This window comes from Emys orbicularis, chromosome 14 (genome assembly GCF_028017835.1).
Source record: "Emys orbicularis isolate rEmyOrb1 chromosome 14, rEmyOrb1.hap1, whole genome shotgun sequence".
NCBI classification, from domain to species: Eukaryota; Metazoa; Chordata; order Testudines; family Emydidae; genus Emys; species Emys orbicularis.
In genome coordinates this window covers 23,285,078-23,304,922 of record NC_088696.1, presented here as the reverse complement: position 1 = coordinate 23,304,922, position 19,845 = coordinate 23,285,078, and the positions used below count along the sequence as shown (strand labels likewise).

The 19,845-nt window shown below is 44.7% G+C and overlaps 1 protein-coding gene across 1 annotated transcript in view; it reads right to left on the bottom strand.

Moving 5' to 3' along the window:
- The window catches only part of LOC135888836 (uncharacterized protein F13E9.13, mitochondrial-like), a 40,952-nt gene that overhangs the window by 20,010 nt on the left and 1,097 nt on the right, over window positions 1-19,845 (bottom strand). The window contains exons 3-4 of the mRNA XM_065416624.1: window positions 18,708-18,790; window positions 5,090-5,270 (exon numbers count right to left, since the gene is read on the bottom strand). Of these exons, the coding sequence (XP_065272696.1) occupies window positions 5,090-5,270; window positions 18,708-18,790 (264 nt within the window). The remainder of the gene's footprint in view (window positions 1-5,089; window positions 5,271-18,707; window positions 18,791-19,845) is intronic.

Sequence of the window (19,845 nt, the reverse complement as noted above, 5' to 3'; positions counted from 1 at the left end):
ACAGCTCTGCCGAACCCAGCATCGTCCCTGGCCTGCTGCGTGTGTACCGAGGACGATGTTGCGGCTCGACAGATGTCCTGGATTGGGAAGTGTGCCAGGAAGGCCACTGAGGATGCCTGTGCTCTAGTCGAGTGGGCTCTGAAAATCGGTGGCGTAGGGACTCCTGCTAACTCGTAGCAGGTCCAAATGCAAGAGGTGATCCAGTTAGAAATCCTTTGTGTGAACACTGGGAGGCCCTTCATCCTATCAGCTGTGCAGAGATGAAAAGCTAAGTCGATTTACGGAAAGGCTTTGTCCAATCTACCCAATCTAGTAGAAAGCCAGAGCCCTTCTTACGTCCAAAGCATGAAGGCGCCTCTCTTCCTCTTCATGAGGAAGTCTCATGGGACTTAGGGCAGAAGACCAGAAGAAAGATGTCCTGGCTCATGTAGAGAGTAGACACCACTTTGGGAAGGAAAGTCGGGTGGGGCCGGAACTGGACCTTGTCCTTACAGAAGACCGTGTACACTGGTTCTGAGGTCAGGACTCGCAACTTGGAGACTCGCCTCCCCGACATCACCACCACCGGGAAAGCTACCTTCCATGATAAGTGAGAGAGAGAGCATGAGGCCAAAGACTCAAAGGGTGGACCCATGAGCCTGGACAGAACCAAGTTGAGATCCCACTGAGGGGCCGGGGACCGGACTTGAGGAAAGAGCTTCTCAAGGTGTGACAATGCGGTTCTGGCAGAACCCAACTGAGAGTGCCAACTCAGGACAAATTGCTCAAACAGGGCAGTTACAGCCCAAGGCTGGGGTTTTTTCCACCTCTAAGGCAAACCAAACCAGCCAGACTAAGAGGACTTCGGTCTCACCCCACTGGCTAACCGCAAGTCTCACAAGCAATCTCCTTAGACACTCCAGTTTCCCAGTATTACCACCAGTGCCACTCGTTATGGGGACAAATGGTTATGAAAACCAAGACCCCAGTAAAAGAAAAAGGTTCTCCTGATCCCAAAGGACCAAGCCCCAGACCCAGGTCAATATACAAATCAGATCTTACCCACAAATCACGCTGTTGCCAATCCTTTAGAATCTAAAATCTAAAGGTTTATTCATAAAAGGAAAAAGATAGAGATGAGAGTTAGAATTGGTTAAATGGAATCAATTACATACAGTAATGGCAAAGTTCTTGGTTCAGGCTTGCAGCAGCGATAGAATAAACTGCAGGTTCAAATCAAGTCTCTGGAATACATCCCCTGTTGGGATGGGTCCTCAGTCCTTTGTTCAAAGCTTCAGCTTGTAGCAAAGTTCCTCCAGAGGTAAGAAGCAGGATTGAAGACAAGATGGAGACGAGGCATCAGCCTTATATAGTCTTTTCCAGGTGTAAGAACACCTCTTTGTTCTTACTGTGGAAAATTACAGCAAAATGGAGCCTGGAGTCACATGGGCCAGTTCCTGCATACTTTGCTGAGTCTGAAGGCATATTTGCCTTCTCTCAATGGGTCCATTGTATAGCTGATGGTCCTTAATGGGCCATCAAGCAGGCTAGGCAGAGCTAATCCCAGCTTGTCTGGGATGTCACCCAGAAGCATAGCATAAGTTTGCCATACAGACAGTATAGAGCCAATATTCATAACTTCAACTACAAAATTGATACACACATATAGACAGCATAATCATAACCAGTAAACCATAACCTTGTCTTAGACACCCCATTTGACCCCCTTTATACACGATTTGGGTGCCACTACAGGACCTTGGTTGCAACAATGATCTATATGGTCCCAGTTTATGTCAATAACGTCACACAAGGCCTCTAAGGAACCTGACCATCATGTCATGGGAGAACACAGTCTGCCCCTAGATTGGCAGATGAAAGGGCGAAATGGCCACCAGGTGCACCCTGATAGAGGAGTGCGCCAAGCCCTGGTTCCTTAAATGAAGCAGGTAGTCCAAGATCGACTGCACCGAAGAATGCGAAAGGGAGATGCCCCGCTCGGCCGCCCAGCGGGAGAACCTCATCCACTATGCCAGGTAGGTCTGCCTAGTCCAGGGCTTTCTACTCTCGAGGAGGACCTTCTGAACCCCGTCCGAACAGGCCCGTTCATCTGGGTTCAGCCATGCAACATCCATGCCATGAGGCAGAGGGACGTGAGGTTGGGGTGCAAGAGTTGGCCATGAACCTGTGACAACAGGTCCGGTCAGTTCAGCATCGGCCAGGGAGGGATCGCTGACAAGCTTGATAGCGTCCCAAACCAGTGCTGGTGAGGCCACGGCAGGGCAATCATGACAAGCTGCGCCTTGTCCCTCTTGATTTTCACTAGGACCTTGCTGATGAGCGGAATCGGAGGAAACGCATACATCAGGCTTCCTGCCCACGGCAGGAGGAAGGCATTGGAGAGGGAGCCCTTGCCCAGACCCCATCTGGAGCAAAACCTGTGGCACCTCCTGGTGGCGAACAAATCCACTTGGGGAGTTCCCCACCTCTGGAAGATCATGCTGGCTACCTCCGGGTGAAGCACCCACTCGTGGTGAAAGGAGAAGTCCCTCCTTAGGTGATCTGCTAGCATGTTCCTGGCCCCTGGAAGGTGACAAGCTTCTAGATGGATTCCGTGATCAATGCAGAAGTCCCAGAGACGGAGTGCCTCTTGGCAAAGGGCCGAGGATAGCGCTTCCCTTTGCCTGTTGATGTAGAACATCGAGGCCATGTTGTCCGTGAGGACTCTGACCACTCTGCCCGACAGGTGAGGTAGGAAGACTGCGTATGCTCTGCGCACCGCCCTGAGCTCTTTGATGTTTATGTGTAGGTGCACCCCCATCTGAGGTCCAAGGCGTCCGAAACCAACTTGATTGAGTGAGGAGTGCTGACGAAGGGAACTTCTTCCAGGATTTTCCCGGGGTCAGTCTGCCATCGCAGCAAAGTAAGCACTGTCACAGGGAATGCCGACAACCTTCTCCAGGTGGTCCCTGGACTGGGAGTAGACCGTCGCTAGCCATTGCTGCAGGGGTTGCATCCGGAGCCTGGTGTGGTGCACCACATATGCACACGTCGCCATGTGACCTAGTATGCGGAGGCAAACCCTGGCCGTGGTCAGGGGAAATGTGGAGACTTCCACGATGAGGTCCGTCAGTACCCTGAATCTCTCCAGCGGCAGGAATGGTGCCAGAGCCTGTTCCACCGCTAGGGAACCTTGCTCCCACGACTAGGGAATATTGAGCCCGAGCCCGAGTGGTCGCTCCCCTGCGACCAAGATGGGGCTGATTGGTGGCTCTGTCCCGATCGGTACCAGTCACCCCTCCCAAAATTGGATGTGGCTGACCTTGACGAGCATCTGGATAGGGGCCTTGGCGCCCGGCGGTGCTCGGTGGATCCGCGGTGGCCCCTGGCTGGCGATCTATGCCTCGCACTTAAAGAGCAGTACCGGGATGTGGCGCGGGATCGGGAACTAGATGCAGCCGCATGCGGTGACGCCGCCCTGAGGGATCAGCGACAGTCCGGGGAACGGTACCGTTGGTCCCTTGACCTGTCCCTGGAGTGGTACCAGTGCCACGGAAATTGTGGGTGCTGACAAACTCCTGCCGGGAGGCGCGTGCCTCCAGAGGTCTGCACCCGGTTAACGGAGACCTGCACCTCGAGCCTCTCTGCCCTTGTCCTAGGTCCAGAGACTGGATGGGGCTAAGAAGCTTCTGCCTATCACGGTCAGAAGTGTGTCGGCTGTGAGAGGGCGACCGTTGGCAGAATGTCCCCCGCAATGGGGAGCGCTGCCAGAAAGGTGGAGACTGTGGTGGTCCCAACGCGGGTTTACCCCGGGACCTCGCAGAGGCTGGAGTAGGTGGCACCGGGAGGGACATAATGTCTTGCACCGCCTGGAGGGCCTCCAGTGTGGATGGCACCTGGAGCGGACGAGGACCTCCACCGCTGCGGGCTGGGCTACACCACTCGACCTGAGCTGGGGCCCAGGATCCCAAAGGGGGTGAAAAGGCACCTGAGACAGGGCCTTGGTCCACACCAGACTTGTCCTTTCCCTTGCGGGAAGCTGGAAACCTTCCTTGCCCCATCTTCCTGGGCTTCTTGGCTGGAGCCATGGAAGGAGGCCGGTGCAGGCTCGTAGGCAGTACTGGCGGGGCACTGCACACCGAGGTCATGGTGCTTGGCGCTGAATTGGAGCCCTGCTCTAGCATCGGGGTAAGGGTAGACTCCATCAGGAGCACCTTCAAGCGAATGTCACGCTCCTTCTTTGTCCTGGGCTTGAAGGACTTGCAGATTTTGCACTTATCACTAATGTGACCTTCGCCCAAGCACCGTAAACAACTATTATGTGGACTGCTAATGGGCATGGGCCTTTTACACTGATCGCAGGGTTTAAATCCTGGGGACTGGGGCATGCCCCATTCTAAGGCAAAGTCCCTTTAGGGACCTACTAAGTCTCTAACTTAACAAATAGGTTGAGCTAAACTGGAGGGAAACTATATACAGTAATATTTGCAAGAGGCAAAAGAGTTCGAACGAACAAAAAGCAACAGCTCTAGCTGAAGGAGCACCAGTTCCATGAAACGTCACTGGCGGCAAGAAGGAACTGAGGGTGGAGGGGACTGGCGGTGCCCTATATGTTGCAGCATACGTGCGCCATGCCAGGGGGCGCCAGAGCCGGTCCCCTACAGATACTGCTGAGGGGAAAACTTCTGGCACCAGTGCATGTGGCGAGTACACACCTAAGTTGAATGGACATGAGCAATCACTCGAAGAAGACTATCTTCTTATTAATTACCACATCAAAACATTAATTTCATTCATTTCCGAAAATGAAATGACAGTTACAGTAGCTAACAAGAGTATCCTAAGATATAACTGAAATCAGATGTTTAACCATTGTGGATTAATTTTATCTTTATTTGCCTCTCACTGGAGCAATGAATAGGGATCATCTCTTAATATGAAGTTGGCATCTTTTGTACAACCCTCTTCCTGCCTTTTCAGGCAAGAGAGAGTACTGAAGGATCTGTGCCCTTCCTGTCTCCTTCTTGAGGGTGTCTATGTTAGCACAGAAGTTTCAGAGAGGAAATATTACATCAATTACCAGTACCACATTAGGAGTCATTTCTATTACCTGCAGCAAGAGCAACAGCTACAGCCTGTTGATTTGCAGAACACAGAATCTGGATACCCAATGGGAGACGTGGGCAGGTGTGTTTCACTGCAGCACTAATGACTGCCATTGCTGCAGTTATTTCTGGCCCAACATAAACGGTGTAAGGAAGGTCGTGCATATTTTCCACTATCAAGCCATCCTGTGGAGATTATTATAGAGAAATCTGATTAAACCGAGAAGGGCCATTTCAAAAAAATCATAGCTATTTTGATATTAGACAAAGACTTGTATTAAAAAGAAATACTATATTTAAAGGTTTTTCTTCAAAGAAGCAATTATCTACAGTAAATTGTTGATGCAAATACCCACTTGCAAAAATGCTTTAATCAACATCATGATATCTATAATCACAAAATGAAATAAATGTGATTTCAATTACACATTTTGTCAATTAGATTTCCTTTGAATCTGTGCTACAATGCGAGTTATAGAGGAACAGGTTAAATCATAAATCTAATTTAAAATATATATTGTAGAGTCAAACCTCAATTATTCAGATGGAATAGGGTATACTGGGTAAGTTTGGACAATTGCATTTTTAGATAATCAAGGAAATTTTCAAATTAATTAATATCAAGAGACTAAACTTATTTTGGATAAACAAAGGGTTTTTTTGTTTTTTTGTTTAAACTGTATCAGTGAAAATGTTTTCAAATGACTAAAATTTGAGGGAGAAGAAGAGGAGTTAAATATCTATCTATAGTATTTTTAAGGTGCCTATAACTTTGGTATTAAGCTTCAACACTGCTCATATTTTGGATTCAAGATTGCTTAACAGAAGATGTTGCCATTTATTGTCTACTATTATGTCTCATTTGGTAGAAACACATATTTGGTAAACAATGGAGTGGCTATAAACTATTCTGCTGATTCAACCTGTGTGATTTATTAAACATCTTTGTACATTATATGGGACGTTGTTGTTTTTTTAATCATCAGTATGGTATACATTAGAAAATTGTCAACAGCTGAAAATCATATATAATTATGTCCAGGACTAATAAGTTTAAAAATATATCCTTGAAAGATCAATTCAGATCTAATGTTTTGCATTCACATAAGGATTCTTAAAAGACTTTGGAACTTCCTAACCTATCTTCACTTAAATCTAAAAGTACAGAAGGGAATAATTTGAAAAAAATACATAACTCCTATTTTCTTTACAACTCCATAATTAGGGGAAAGGGAGATTGTTCCAAGAGGACTTAGCCTATCAAGGGTGTCCTAACTGAACTAAACGTGTTTGGAAGGCACCAGAGACAGCATTTCAACAAAGAGAATTTTACCATAGGGATGATAACAGGTGAAATAACAATCAATGATGGTGCGGCTAATGGTAACTTAAGAACGTAGAACCAGGAAGAAAGACAAATATTTTAAGGAAACATTACATTTGTACATTGTTTTCATTTTAACAGTATTTTTTAATGCAGAAGCTATTTCTGTAAACAAAAGATACAATATCATAAATGTGCAGCCAGCATGTGATGGCTGAGTTAAAGACTAAACATCTGACATCACAAACAGACACCTAAAATGAAAGAATGGGAAAACAAATTTGAGCATTTAAACAGTCTCTTGAAACAGTGTGATAAAACCAAATACATGAACCATACTAAAATAAATATGATAGAAAATAACATAATAGGATACTGCTGATGTCCCCAAGTGACTGACAGTTAAATACCTAGATAAATAGGAGACGCATCTCCTTAAAGGCAACAGGTCACAGTTTTATTAGTTGGCTAACAAATGGTTATTCAGCAATGGACCTAGTCCTAAAGCTCAAACCAATTAATGGAGCCATTCACTGTCTGATGTTTCTTCACTGGGAGGACTCAGCTTTGCAAGTCAAGGATCCTCCAACCACCTAATCTCCCATGAGAAACAGTACGGGTATTGATAAAGAAACCTCAAATCGGTTCTTACTCATGTCCAATTCAGCTGCACAACTTAACAGTTTAACACCTTCACTTCTCATCCTGTGCTCATACTTTGGGATAAAGGTGACTGACTAACCATCAAGCAACATATGGGAGTCTCAGAATTACACAATTAAAAACATTTCATAAAAATCTCTGGGATGCAGCAAATCATTGTTCCAGAAATTCCAACTTGATCAAATGTTCTCTAGTCTACTCATTCAAGAAAGCCTGCTGAACCCAGCTGACGTCAAAGGAAAGGTAAATCCCTCACCCTTCTCTCACACACACTCACACTCTAATATCAATCTACTTTAAAAGACAGAATTTCTTCCTGGTCCCAAAGTTCCTGATTTGTAGACCTGTGCAATTCCATTTTGCAGAGGATTTAAGATATTTCAAAATTTGGTTTTATTCAAATTTCACAACTCTCTTCAAAACAGACTGGAGTCCCAACTCTGGGCAGTCCTCTCAGTGGGTTACCCCAGAGCTGTGGACCCTGAAAGCTCTGGGACCCTGGCTGAGCCAGGAACCTCGTAAGTTGGGAGTTGAAAACCCTAAGAAGACCCATTCCATGGTACTCTGCCAGGCAAGCTATGGAAGGACCAAGGAGCCTGGGAGTTTAGGAGCTGGGGCTCCCAATGCTTGCAGGCTCTCGGCTGCTGAAAAAACTAGGAGCCTGCGCTGCTGCAGAACCGGGTGGATGAGCTGGTAGGAAACCAGAAATATTTCCATTGAAAATTTGTCAAAGTCTCTGTAAAAAGTTTTTCAATTTTGACAAACTAGCATTCTCGGACCGAAAATGTTCCATCAAAGAACTTCTGACCAGCTCTATGGGTCAGTTTCCTTTTTTTTTTTTTTTTAAATATAGTCTGGCCATGGCAGAAAGGTTCTTGTGCATGAAACAAAAACTTCTTGTACTGAAATGCTACTGGCACAGTCTCTCTTTGCTTAGCATGGTGTATATGCTGCTGAGTTCTTTGATGGCTGCTCAGTCCAATGCGCAAGTGACAGTCCCATCCTCAGGTAGGGCACACCTACGCATTAGCAATGCTCTGAATCACAGCAGCAGATTCTTTCCTCCTCTGATGTCGGTCATCACAAAGCTCAATCCAGTCCGCCTCACAATGCCTCACTCCATCTACAAGCTGACTCCGACAACCAGAACAGCATTTCCCAATCATCCACAGAGATTCCAAAGGATACTAAATCATCCTTGCAAGCACCCTGAAATCTATACAGCAGTCTGCCTCTCTTTTTAGACCCTTTGCAATCTTCAGCACACTCTTTGGGATCCTGTTATCTGGCATTCGGTTGTCATGTCCAAACTACCTTAGTCTTTTTTTACTAATCAACATTGCCATGAATGACATACCAGCACAATTTAACACTTCCATATTTATCAGCCTGTTGTGATTTTATTCGAAGAATTTTACACAAGCATCTGATATGAAAGCTGTTTAGTCTTTTGATATATTTGACGTAAGTTGTCCATGTTTCTGAGCCATATAGAAGAGCGAATAAAGCACATCTCATAAATACAGATTTTCACTTTAGTTGACAATTTGTTATTGTACCAGGCTCTGTCTTGCAAAAGACCAAAGTTCCTGGCTGCTTTGCCGATTTTTCTAGTCAGCTCAGCATCAAGATCTACATTGCTGGTAACAGTAGAGCCAACATAGCAAAATTGAGCAACAACATCCAGATGAATACCATTTAAGGTGATATCTGGAATTGGTTCTGAAGAGCCTTGGTGCATGATAGGTCTTCTTCAAGCTTATTGCTAGCCCAAAGATTTTACATGAAACAGAGAACTTAGTAATAAGATGTAGGCAGTGCTTCTCAAAGCCGGTTCTCCGCTTGTTCAGGGAAAGCCCCTGGCGGTCCGGGCCGGTTTGTTTACCTGCAGCGTCCGCAGGTTCGGCCGATTGCGGCTCCCACTGGCCGCAGTTCACCGCTCCAGGCCAACGGGGTCTGCGGGAAGCAGTGCGGGCCGAGGGATGTGCTGGCCACCGCTTCCCGCAGTCCCTGTTGGCCTGGAGCAGCGAACCGCGGCCACTGGGAGCCGCGATCGGCCGAACCTGCGGATGCGGCAAGTAAACAAACCGGCCTGGACCGCCAGTGGCTTTCCCTGAACATGCAGCAGACCGGCTTTGAGAAGCACTGATGTAGGGTATCAACACTGTGAGCCACAAGAGCTGCATCATCTGCAAACATGAAATGCAGCCTTGCACTAAACTCTGATCCATCACCAAGCAGATAACAGCCACCAGGAGGAACCAGAAGGTGGTCAACAGATAGAATATAGGAGGATTCCTTGCTCCCACTGGCAGCATCATATCTCCCTCCAAAATGGTGAGGCAGTCAGTCACCTTGGGCAAGCAGTTTCCAAACCCTCCAATCTCACAGAAGGCCTTTTCCTGGATCACAGGCAATGAGGTGGCTGCCCACTGCGAGATTCAAGTCACCTGCCAGAACCTTGAGCACAACAAAAATGATCACCATGGAGGGAGAAATTATGCTATATTCGATTTTTATTTGCCTGAGCAGCAAGAGGGCAAAAGTCCACACAGTTTTAAGAATAACTAATACAGAACACCCGACAACTCAAAGGCAAAAACCAACCCCCAATTATGTTAAGAGTTTATACTGTCGTACAGGATGTAGAAGCTAGTAGAGCCCTAGAACTGTAATAGTAATAATTTATTGTGTTGTCTGTGGGGGGGTTTGTTTATAATTAAAAAATACTATAGATAGTTCGAACTCATGAGATGGGAATTCTCTTCTTCATCCCAGAGTTACAGAAAAGTCTCTTCTTCACTGCAGAGTTACAGGAGAAGGGCTAGAACTCCCGTCCTCCCAGGGTGAGAAGCCCCCACTCCCATATTGCTATTGTGGTAGGAAGGGTTCCCAAGTCCTGATCAATGCTATGGAGTAAGAAGAGAAGCATTAGTTCAATGAGCCCAACATCAGTGTCTCCTATCCCTCTCTCAATTCCACCCTGTTAGCCAGTCTCACCCATACACCCGCCACCAACATACAGCCTGGGAAGATGCACTGCTTTGTGTATGCACTGACCAAGCTCAATCCACCCCAAAAGATCATTCTCATGAACCATAAAACAATCAGGAAGAACAGTGTCTATGGCTGTTCCTATGAAGAAAGCAGACTTGAGGGACTGGACTGTGTAACAGCTGGCATTTCACAGCAGCTTCTGAGAAGAGAGGAAGCAGACTATGTGCTGACCCACAGTTTGAGAGGGAAGTCATAGAGGGCTATGTCTAGGCCGCAAATTAATGCTGTCCACACTGTGCTTCATGATGGGGGGGGGGGAACCACTGAATGGCTCAAGTGGTAATTTTTGATTGTGTGGTTTGTAGATATACAGCACATTAGGTGATCCAGAGAATACAAATATTTTATATTGATAACAGTCCAGATAGAAAATTATCACTAAAATTATTTATGAAAACTTCTGAAATTCTTCTATGAGCATTAAAAATACACAGTATGTCATTTATTCATTAAAATCTAAAAATGAAAGCCTCTCCTATTACCGTTCTGATGAGCCTGACCATATGTGTATACTATTACCAAAATCAGTAGGACTTTGCATTTTATTATTGTAACAGCTCCCGCCACAAGATACGAAAACACATTCGCTCCAATCAAAAGCGTACATGCCGTTATGCACAAAAATTGACCTTTCCCATTAACCCACCTATAGCCAGACACTTCAATAGATCTGTTCCTCTGCCAGAGTGCCCCTAAGCCCTGGGCAATGCCACAGGCTCTGGGTATTACTTTAATAACATGTTATTCTTTGGGTACCATCAGATAGGACTGTGTTCTTTTGCACATCGTGTTTTGTTTAATTAAAAAAAGAGAACATATGTTCTGCAATACAGTGAGCTGAATTACAGATACATTAACTCCAAGCTTTCTTTCTTATTTTTGTGTCAAAACTATAATACTTACCACAGATTTTTGTGTTTTTATATGAATTCATATGTATATAAAACAGATTTCATTATTATCAGACAGCTAATTAAAATGGTGGCGTGAAAACAGTTATGCTGCATTAAAGTTCTTGGAACTTAAGCTTATAGAGCAGAAATCTATGGCAACAGTTACTGTATTACATCTTCCAAAACAGAATTTATTTGGATAGGAACAGATAAAACTCTTGTAATTATTTCTCTAGCATTTCTTTTTAGTTGAATATTAAGATTATTTATGTCTTACTTATTCAGACAATTGCCTCCCTTCTCATGTAAAATATTGCCTGTAATCCCTTTCATTCTGAGTGATGTGTATGTGTGTCTAAAAGCTGTTACGTGCAAAATAGTATAACAACAAAAAGCTCTCCTTTTGTTACAATTAGCTATTGGATATTTGTTCTTAAAAAAAAAAAAAATAATACCCTTCTGACTACAGGGGGAGTCTACCATTTTCCTTAATGCTGATATAGTTACACAAACAACAGTCTAGAAGAAAACTAACTTTCACTTAGGAATCATCAGTTATATCTCCTTTCCAGCACTCAGGTGTGTTCTGGACAAATCAATGCCTCTAGCTCTGCCTCAGCCGCTCCCCTATAAACAGGAAATCAGTTGGCACATTATCCTACAACAATGGTCACCAACCGGTAGATCGCGATCAACTGGTCGATCCTGGAGCCTCTGCCAGTCGATCACAATCTCCAGCCGCTAAAAGTCTGGTGGTGCAGCAGGGCTAAGACAGGCCCCACGCCATTCCCGGAAGCAGCCAACATGCTGGGGGGGGCGGAGTCTCTGCGCACTGCTCCTGCCTGCAAGCACCACTCCCGCAGCTCCCACTGGCCAGGAACGGGGAACTGAGGTCAATGGGAGCTGCAGGGGCGGTGCCTGCAGAGAGGGGCAACGTGTGGAGCCACGTGCCCCCGCCAGGGGCCGCAGGGGCGTGCTGGCCACTTCTGGGAGCGGCGTGGGGCCGGGGCAGGAGGGAGCCTGCCTTAGCCCTGCTGTGCCGCCAACTGGGAGCCGACCGAGGTAAATGCCGCCCGATGGGAGCCCGCACCTCTCCCGCATCCCCAGCCCTGAACCCCCTCGTGGAGCCAGCATCCCGTACACCCTCCTGCACCCCAACCCCCTGCTCCAATGCTGAACCTCCTCCCAGAGCCGACACCCCTACCTCCTCCTGCACTCCAGCCCCCTGCCCTAGCCCTGAGCCCCCTCCCAGAGCCAACACCCTGTACACCCTCCTGCACCCCAGCACTCTGACCCAGCCCAGAGCCCCCTCCTCCACCCAAACTTTCTCCCAGAACTTGCACCCCTCACCCCTCCTGCATCCCAACCCCTGCCCCAGTGGGTGAAAGGAGTAATTGCAGCACTTCCCTGCCCCAGACTCAGCCCGGAGCCCCCTCCCACACTCCAATCCCCTCGGACCCAGTCCAGAGCCCGCACCCCAACCTCCTCCCCCAGCTGGGTGAAAGTGAGTGAGGGTGGGGGACAGCGAGTGGGGGGGGGTGGAGTGAGCGGAGCGGGGCCTTGGGGAAGGGGTGGGGCAGATCCTGGGTTGCACTTAAATTCAAAAAGTGATTGTGTGTAAAAAGGTTGGAGACCACTGTCCTACAAGAACTACTTTCTGTTTGTAGGAATAATCTACCCTAAACACAAGGCCAGCTTTCCTTCAAAAGCTCTACTTGAACAAAAAGATTTCTTCTTTATCTAAGGTAAGTAAGGGGTCTTTTGTGTACTACTCTGTAACTAAATCAAGGTATATCAGATAATAATTGTGCAAGATTCCACCACACTGTAGTGTGGATGGGATTTAAGAAACTGGCCAGTGCAAGGATTATTCCTGGGGGAAATAAAAATTCTGTGCCTAAAAATTTTGTGCACAATATTTTAAAATTCTGCATATTTTATTTGTCAAAATAACACAATATAATCATGCCAGTTTCAATTATTTTGACAATTTATTTCAAAATACCTGTCAGCAAGTATATCTGTAACAATACAGACAACAAAAAATATTCAGAAAATGTTTTTTTGACAAATAGATTTATTACTAGGCATATTAATATAGACTTTTGAGTAATAATTCATTTAAATTACAATACAGAAATGTATTACCCACAGCCCTCAGAAGTAGTGCAAAGGCTTGGGGGTGTCAGCGGTAACGTCCCTGCACCCCCACTCAGCCACCCTGCTGCCCCCATCCTCATGTGTCCCCGAACTCCCACTCAGCCACCCCTCCTCCCCCATCTCCATGTGTCCCTGAACCTCCACTCCCGTTCAGCCCCTGGCCCAATGGTGTCACACAAATAGCTCCTGTGGCCTCCACTAGCCCTTCTGAACCCCAGTCTAGGTGACCCCCTAGCAGCACCATGTGCCTCAGTCTGTCCTCGTCCTCCCCCCATGTCCTGTGCCTCCTCACCTGGCCCTGCGGGCAGGGCGCTCTGAGGAAGGCAGCCATTGCTGCCTCCCTCTCCATGGCTGGCTGCTTGGCCCAGAGTCATCTGCCCTTTCTTTTCATGCCACAGCAGTCTCTGGTGGGCGAAAGGAGTAATTGCAGCACTTCCCTGGCAAAATCTATTTTCTACCAGGTAGGAAGGGGAATCTGCGAGGGACATGAATTCTCTGTGTGCAGGGGTTCAGAATTCCCTCAGGAGTAAAGGATACTTACAAAGACTTCTCTCTATGCTAAAGTGCAGGTTCCACTTAGGCCTGGTCTACACTAACCCCCAACTTCGAACTAAGGTACGCAACTTCAGCTACGTGAATAACGTAGCTGAAGTCGACATACCTTAGTTCGAACTTACCGCGGTTCAGACGCGGTCCACACGCGGCAGGCAGGCTCCCCGTCGACTCCGCGGTACTCCTCTCGCCGAGCTGGAGTACCGCAGTCGACGGCGAGCGCTTCCGGGATCGATATATCGCGTCCAGACCAGACGCGATAAATCGAACCCGGAACTTCGATTCCCAGCCGCCGAACTAGCGGCTGGGTGTAGACATACCCTAAGACTCCAACCATCATTCCTTGCCATATCCATGCAGCAGCTTTTAACAGCAGTTAAAAATATGGCTAGGTGCTCATTTTTCACTGCCAAAAAACTAATACAAATTAGGCATATAGATGTAAAACTTTCCAAGTACAAAGGAGGTAGGAAGAACCCCAAATTCTTTTCAAGGAGCCAGTGCGACAAGAAAGACTTGTTTGGGAAACTATATGGGTAAAAAGCATGACAACAACATAGTCAATGTTTCTTTAGCAATGTCCTCATGCTGAGTATTTTGCTGTATTTTTAAACTGCCTGTACTTCATTTTAGTATTTAAATAGTCTCAACTAGGTGATGAAAGTAACTGTTAATGAAAGTAAATGATGTGAAGAAGGAAAACTTGAACCTTTGTTGTTTCAATGTAGAAGCTTTCTGTGAGGCTGAGTTAACATAAGTCCAGTGATTTACATTGTGAACCCTGTATTTTTGCTATAAACACTTTCTTAAAATGAAAGCAGAACACTGGAAAAATTGCAGAGACCTTAAAGTCTCAGAATCTGTCACTTATAAAATCTTGTGTAGACAACCTGGTTATTTGGCAATACAAGAACATGGTATTTGATATTTTTCAGCACAGATGGCCTCCTATCCGAGCACTCACTTGTCTTCATTATTGTGCTCCAACATTATAAATCCTTCATATTTATTATGTTAAAAAACTGCTAATGGACTGGGCAAGTCACCTTCTAAAGATGCAGGACTTCTTTTAATCAATGATGTGTATATAGAGTGCTTTGAAAATTTAAAACTGTCTGTAGCTTTGTCTACACTAAGCAATCTTAACAATTCCCAGCCTTGAAGTCACGAAAGCCTTATCTACAATGGGAGTGGTGATAGCCCTAGTGAGAAATGCTTGCTAAAAGGTCTATTGTAGATAGAGTTCATAAGCAATAGTGGTAACATCCTATGTTTCCTAGTGGGTGACCAAAGTATGAATCTTAAAATCCAACTTCTGCAGTAGGGTTGATGGGGCCTTGAATTGTTGCTGTGTAAGCGCCTCTTCCAAAAGAGGAAGAGTCACTTCAGTGGTAAAGCCTGCCAGCTGATCTTGTCAATTTCCTACCATGGTAATGGGCACGTTAGGAATGCCTATGATAGATGGTGCTGCTTCAAGATCAGCTAGCTCAAAAGCAGTTATGTCCAATTAACTTAGCCAGAGAAACGTTACAATATTGTGATGATTCTTAGCATGGAGGAAATAATTATATGAAAATGATGTAGGGGATCAAAGGGGGACGGCCTTTTATGAAGACCCATAGCTATTGTTCAGGACTTCTGATTCTATCCCATAGATACTAAATTCTTGATTGGCTTGGGTACACAGGGCACTCTTGCCTATGTAAACAAGTAATTATCAATAGGTAGTTGCCAGACAGCAGTTGGGTAGATTTGAGCAACACTCCCAGTGTCTGAGGCACTAAAGAACATCCATCTTCTAGTGGGAGAGGAGAACCATCAGGACCCTTCAAGAGAAGTGAAGAGGCAGTCTAACCATTCACCCCAAGTCCCCCTGGGGGAGAGAGACAATAGATTCCTTGCCTCCCCAGAGGAAGCTGAGTTTGGAGGAGTTGAGTGCTCTCTCAATATCCAGAAACCAGGAATCCTTTGAAGTATCATGAGAACCAGTATACCACTCGAAGTGCTAAAGAAAATGGTGCAAGTGATATAGGGTAGCAGAAGGAAAGCATTATCAGGGTTCTCAGCACAATTTTATAACAACCTCCTTATTGATAGTCACAGCTATTTCTGACCCTCGTTATCAAAAGAGCAGGTGTGTGGTTTTCATTGTTTTTCAGAGTTCTCATGTGTTTGGTGTTCCAATCACAATGCTATAAGGTGTTTCAACTGTAAAGCCTATTTCAAATGTTCAACTTTGGAATTACTGCACTTGTGAATGCTACATGGAATGTTTGTGCTCTTACTTCTACTTAGGAGTGAATATAAGATTTAATATGCAGAGAAATTACTGCATTAACCTTTCATCTATCTACAGAGCGAGTTTTAAAGCTTGCAAGTGAAGAGTTTAGCAATTTTGATACTGCAAATTATGGCAGCCCAGTCAGTCCAGGATTTGTTACATTAATTGAAGAAGGGGAATTGAGGATCCAGCAAAGAAAGGCAAAAACTAAACAATTTTTTTTTTAACAAACTCATATATTAATACTAGTGACTTATCTAAAATTGCTGAAGGTGTTCTAAAACTGAGGCCAACGAAGGGAGTTATATTTAAGTGTATATATTTTCTTCATCAGATTTTTTAAAATGTATTTTTGATGCTGTTTCAGTTTTGTCCCTAAAGGCCTCAATGTGTAACTCCTTACATAAGGGAAACAAAATTCCCCCTGCTAAATGTTCGTTTAAGCTCCAGTAGTATAGTCAAATAATGGAATGTGTGACAGTGGCTTTAAGAGAACTACAGATTACTTTTGTACCCAAACCCTCTACCACAATGTTAATCTGTAGCTTCTTTACCCCGTCCATTCTACACAAAGCCCTACTGCTAGTCTTTTTCCTCTCCTGCCATTCTAACCACATCACACTCTAGTTGCCTTAATTCTGTCACTTATTTCCTGTCGTATTTTCAGTAAGTGCTCAGAGTGGTTTGTGCTGTAGAATGGCAGATCTCAACTGGGAGTCCGCAAGCAGGTTTCAGGGCCGGCGCTAGACTCACTGGGGTGCAGGGCAGAGACTAAGGAGCCAAAGCCCGCGTCCCGCCGCTTGGGCCTCAAGACGAAGCCCGCACCCTGCCAGATTTACACTAAGTAAATAAAACAAAAATAATATTCAGTTTTTTTATTTTTGTGCCTATTTTATCCTTTTTTTATATTATATATGTGTGTGTTTAACTGTATAACTATCAATTTAATACATCTTTTAATCTACTAGATATGCAGAAAAACAGTTGTGGTACAGGTGGGCTGTGGAGTTTTTATAGCATGTTGGGGGGAGCCTCAGAAAGAAAAAGGTTCAGAACCCTTGCTGTAGAAGACGGAAAAAACCCCCAAAACCCATCAATCCTGCCTCAACTATCTTATAGTCTGAGGCATCAGTCCAGAAAACTCTGCATGGGTAAACTCTGCGAAGCCAATGGCCCTCTTTGTAGGCACAGAGATCTACCTCCATGGAGCAGTTCGCATGGTTTGGGCGTAAGTTTTTAACATCTCAAATTCTACTTTGGTCTCTGCCTTCAAGGCCACACATAACCTCGTGCCCACTTACAACTGACATGGCTTCTACTTCTCACAGATTTCTTCTTAATACTCCCTTTCATCTCATTCTTTCACTTTCATGCACCCTGCTCTCCTTCCCCACTTTTACCATGACTCCTTCTAGTTTATCCAATACTCTGCACGTTCTTCTTTACATTAAATGTTGTTCTGCATCTCATTTCTAGCTTTCTGTAATTTAAGATTATGCTCTTAGATTCAATCTTACTCTGACTATAAAGTACCATGTGAATTTATGATACTATATAAAAATAAACATATTCAGAATGTTATGCAGAAAATAAAAGTAGTTCACGGAGTGACTATTTATCCATTTAAGCCCTGTTTAAAGCCCAGTCACTGAGACCCTGCATCATTGCCATGCCAGAAACTTGCACTCCAGTCAAGTCAAAGCAAAAAGTGCAGCAACACATGGATACAGAGCACAATGAAATGTTTAAAACATACCCTGACCTTTTAAAAGGACATGCACCCTGTTAAAAATCTGCTGAACTATGGAAATTACTACAACACCTGAGGTCCATAGAAATTCAGTCACTAGTACCTGCATTTTGTTGCCTTTGGCTGAGACTGGCCTTTCAGATCTTCTCTTCTAGATATGCAAAGTAGAAGAGCACTTACTTCCAGGGGTATGTCATGGAAGGGTTATACTTAGCAGAAACAGACACAGGTGCTTTTTGTACCCTGCATAATATATACTACAAAGGGGCCAGCACAACCAGAACAGGTTGAATCTGCTTAGAGGGGAAGTGGAGGTGCTTGATCTGCTGCCTGGGCATACTCCATTCTCCAGTGAGTCCACAAAACAGAGCACTTTAATTATATTAAAATACAATATGTAGGGCAAACAAATATACCACTTTGTCAGACCGGTTGAGCAATTTTATTAAAGAACAGAGTTGACTAGATTTTTGGCAATAACCAACTTTTCTTAATCATATTAATTAATATTTGTGTTATCATAGTGCCTAAGAGACCTATTTATGGAACAGGAACCCATGTGGTAGGCACTGTACAAACACAAAACAAGAGATGACAATCTAACTTCCTTAACTGGTCTGATTCTTCTAGGAGTTGATTGTAGATATGCTTATGTGATTGGCCCTGAGCTGCAAAGTGCTGATCCAGATTCTTTCAAAGCTCAGGAATACTGAGATCTAGACTATTACAGAAATTGAGGCCATCTGCAAAATGTGGATCTAGGACTGAATTTCAAACACCTTCTAACAATCTGCATGTCAGTCTGGATCCAGGTTTTGGCAAGAACTCTAATATAAATGTGATCTTGAAAATATTAGCTCCCCAGAAGCAAGATCTGTTGTATTCTGACATAGCAATATCTTTATTCAAAAATTAAAATAGAAGGATGAAAAATGAAACTTACAACTCCAGCATCCTTGTAAATCTCAGCCTCATGACAGGCTTTATCAGTGATCTGGGTCAATGGCAAACTGCTCCGTGGTGTCCCTGCAAAGAACAATAATGTTATATGCCATGATACAAGCAGAAATCAAAACAAAGTCAGAGTTAGATTAAGATTATTGCAAGCATTGACAGAAATGCCAAAGTAGGCACAAATTGCCAGAGTAAATAATGTGAGTAGTAGGCTGTTGCATAATGTCTCATACCTTAATGGTATCTTGTCCCTAGTAGAACTTGATTGACATGCTTTTACTACTGAGTTCCTAAAACTGGTTTAAAAGCCCTTATACTTCAGGAATATCAAACGTAACCTTACACTGAAGCAGACCAGCACTTAGCTTGTCATTTTTGCCTGTAATTGTGATCACACCTCATTCTTTACCAGTGACAATACATGTATTTCAATCTGTGGCAATGTCACAGGCAACTACTCTGCACCAGTGACGGGAAATTAATACGAAGAAGACCAAAGAAATTGACAGGAAGGGATCCTTGGTAGGGATACTCCAATGATTCATGAGAAGTGGAGGTTGAGTCTTGCATGCCAATTTTCCCAGAGGCACACAAACAGGAATGATGCACAGGAGACAATTTAAAGACTGCATTAGTGCTAAAAGGAAGGTTCTCAGTACACAGGACTGTATCCAAGACACGGAGATACAACTACAATAGTAAACTATTGCAAAATAACTCATTGATAAGTAACAGACAAAAAGCAGTGAAGTCTGTTGTTTTTCTGTCTGTTCTCCCTATAGGTAAGATGGAGTCCAAAAACTTTCAAGTGTCCTCTAACTTTAGGCTTTATTTTCAGAGGTGCTGAACACTCACAATTCCAACAGAAGAGGCATTCGGCATCTCTGAAAATCAGGCTGTAGGTGTCAGAAACTGGGCAACCAAACTCAGAAGCCACTCTAAAAATACTGAGCCTACTGCGTGCTCACCTTCAATTTGTCTGCCACAGCCATAAGATCACTCTGGGCAGGGCTTGAAGAATTTGCCTGACACTGACTAGCTAATATTACAGATGCTCCATTGTGAAGTCAAGGGCAAATGTCCCAGTGAAAAACCTGCATGCTCATCTCAGCTATTGGGCTTCCAGC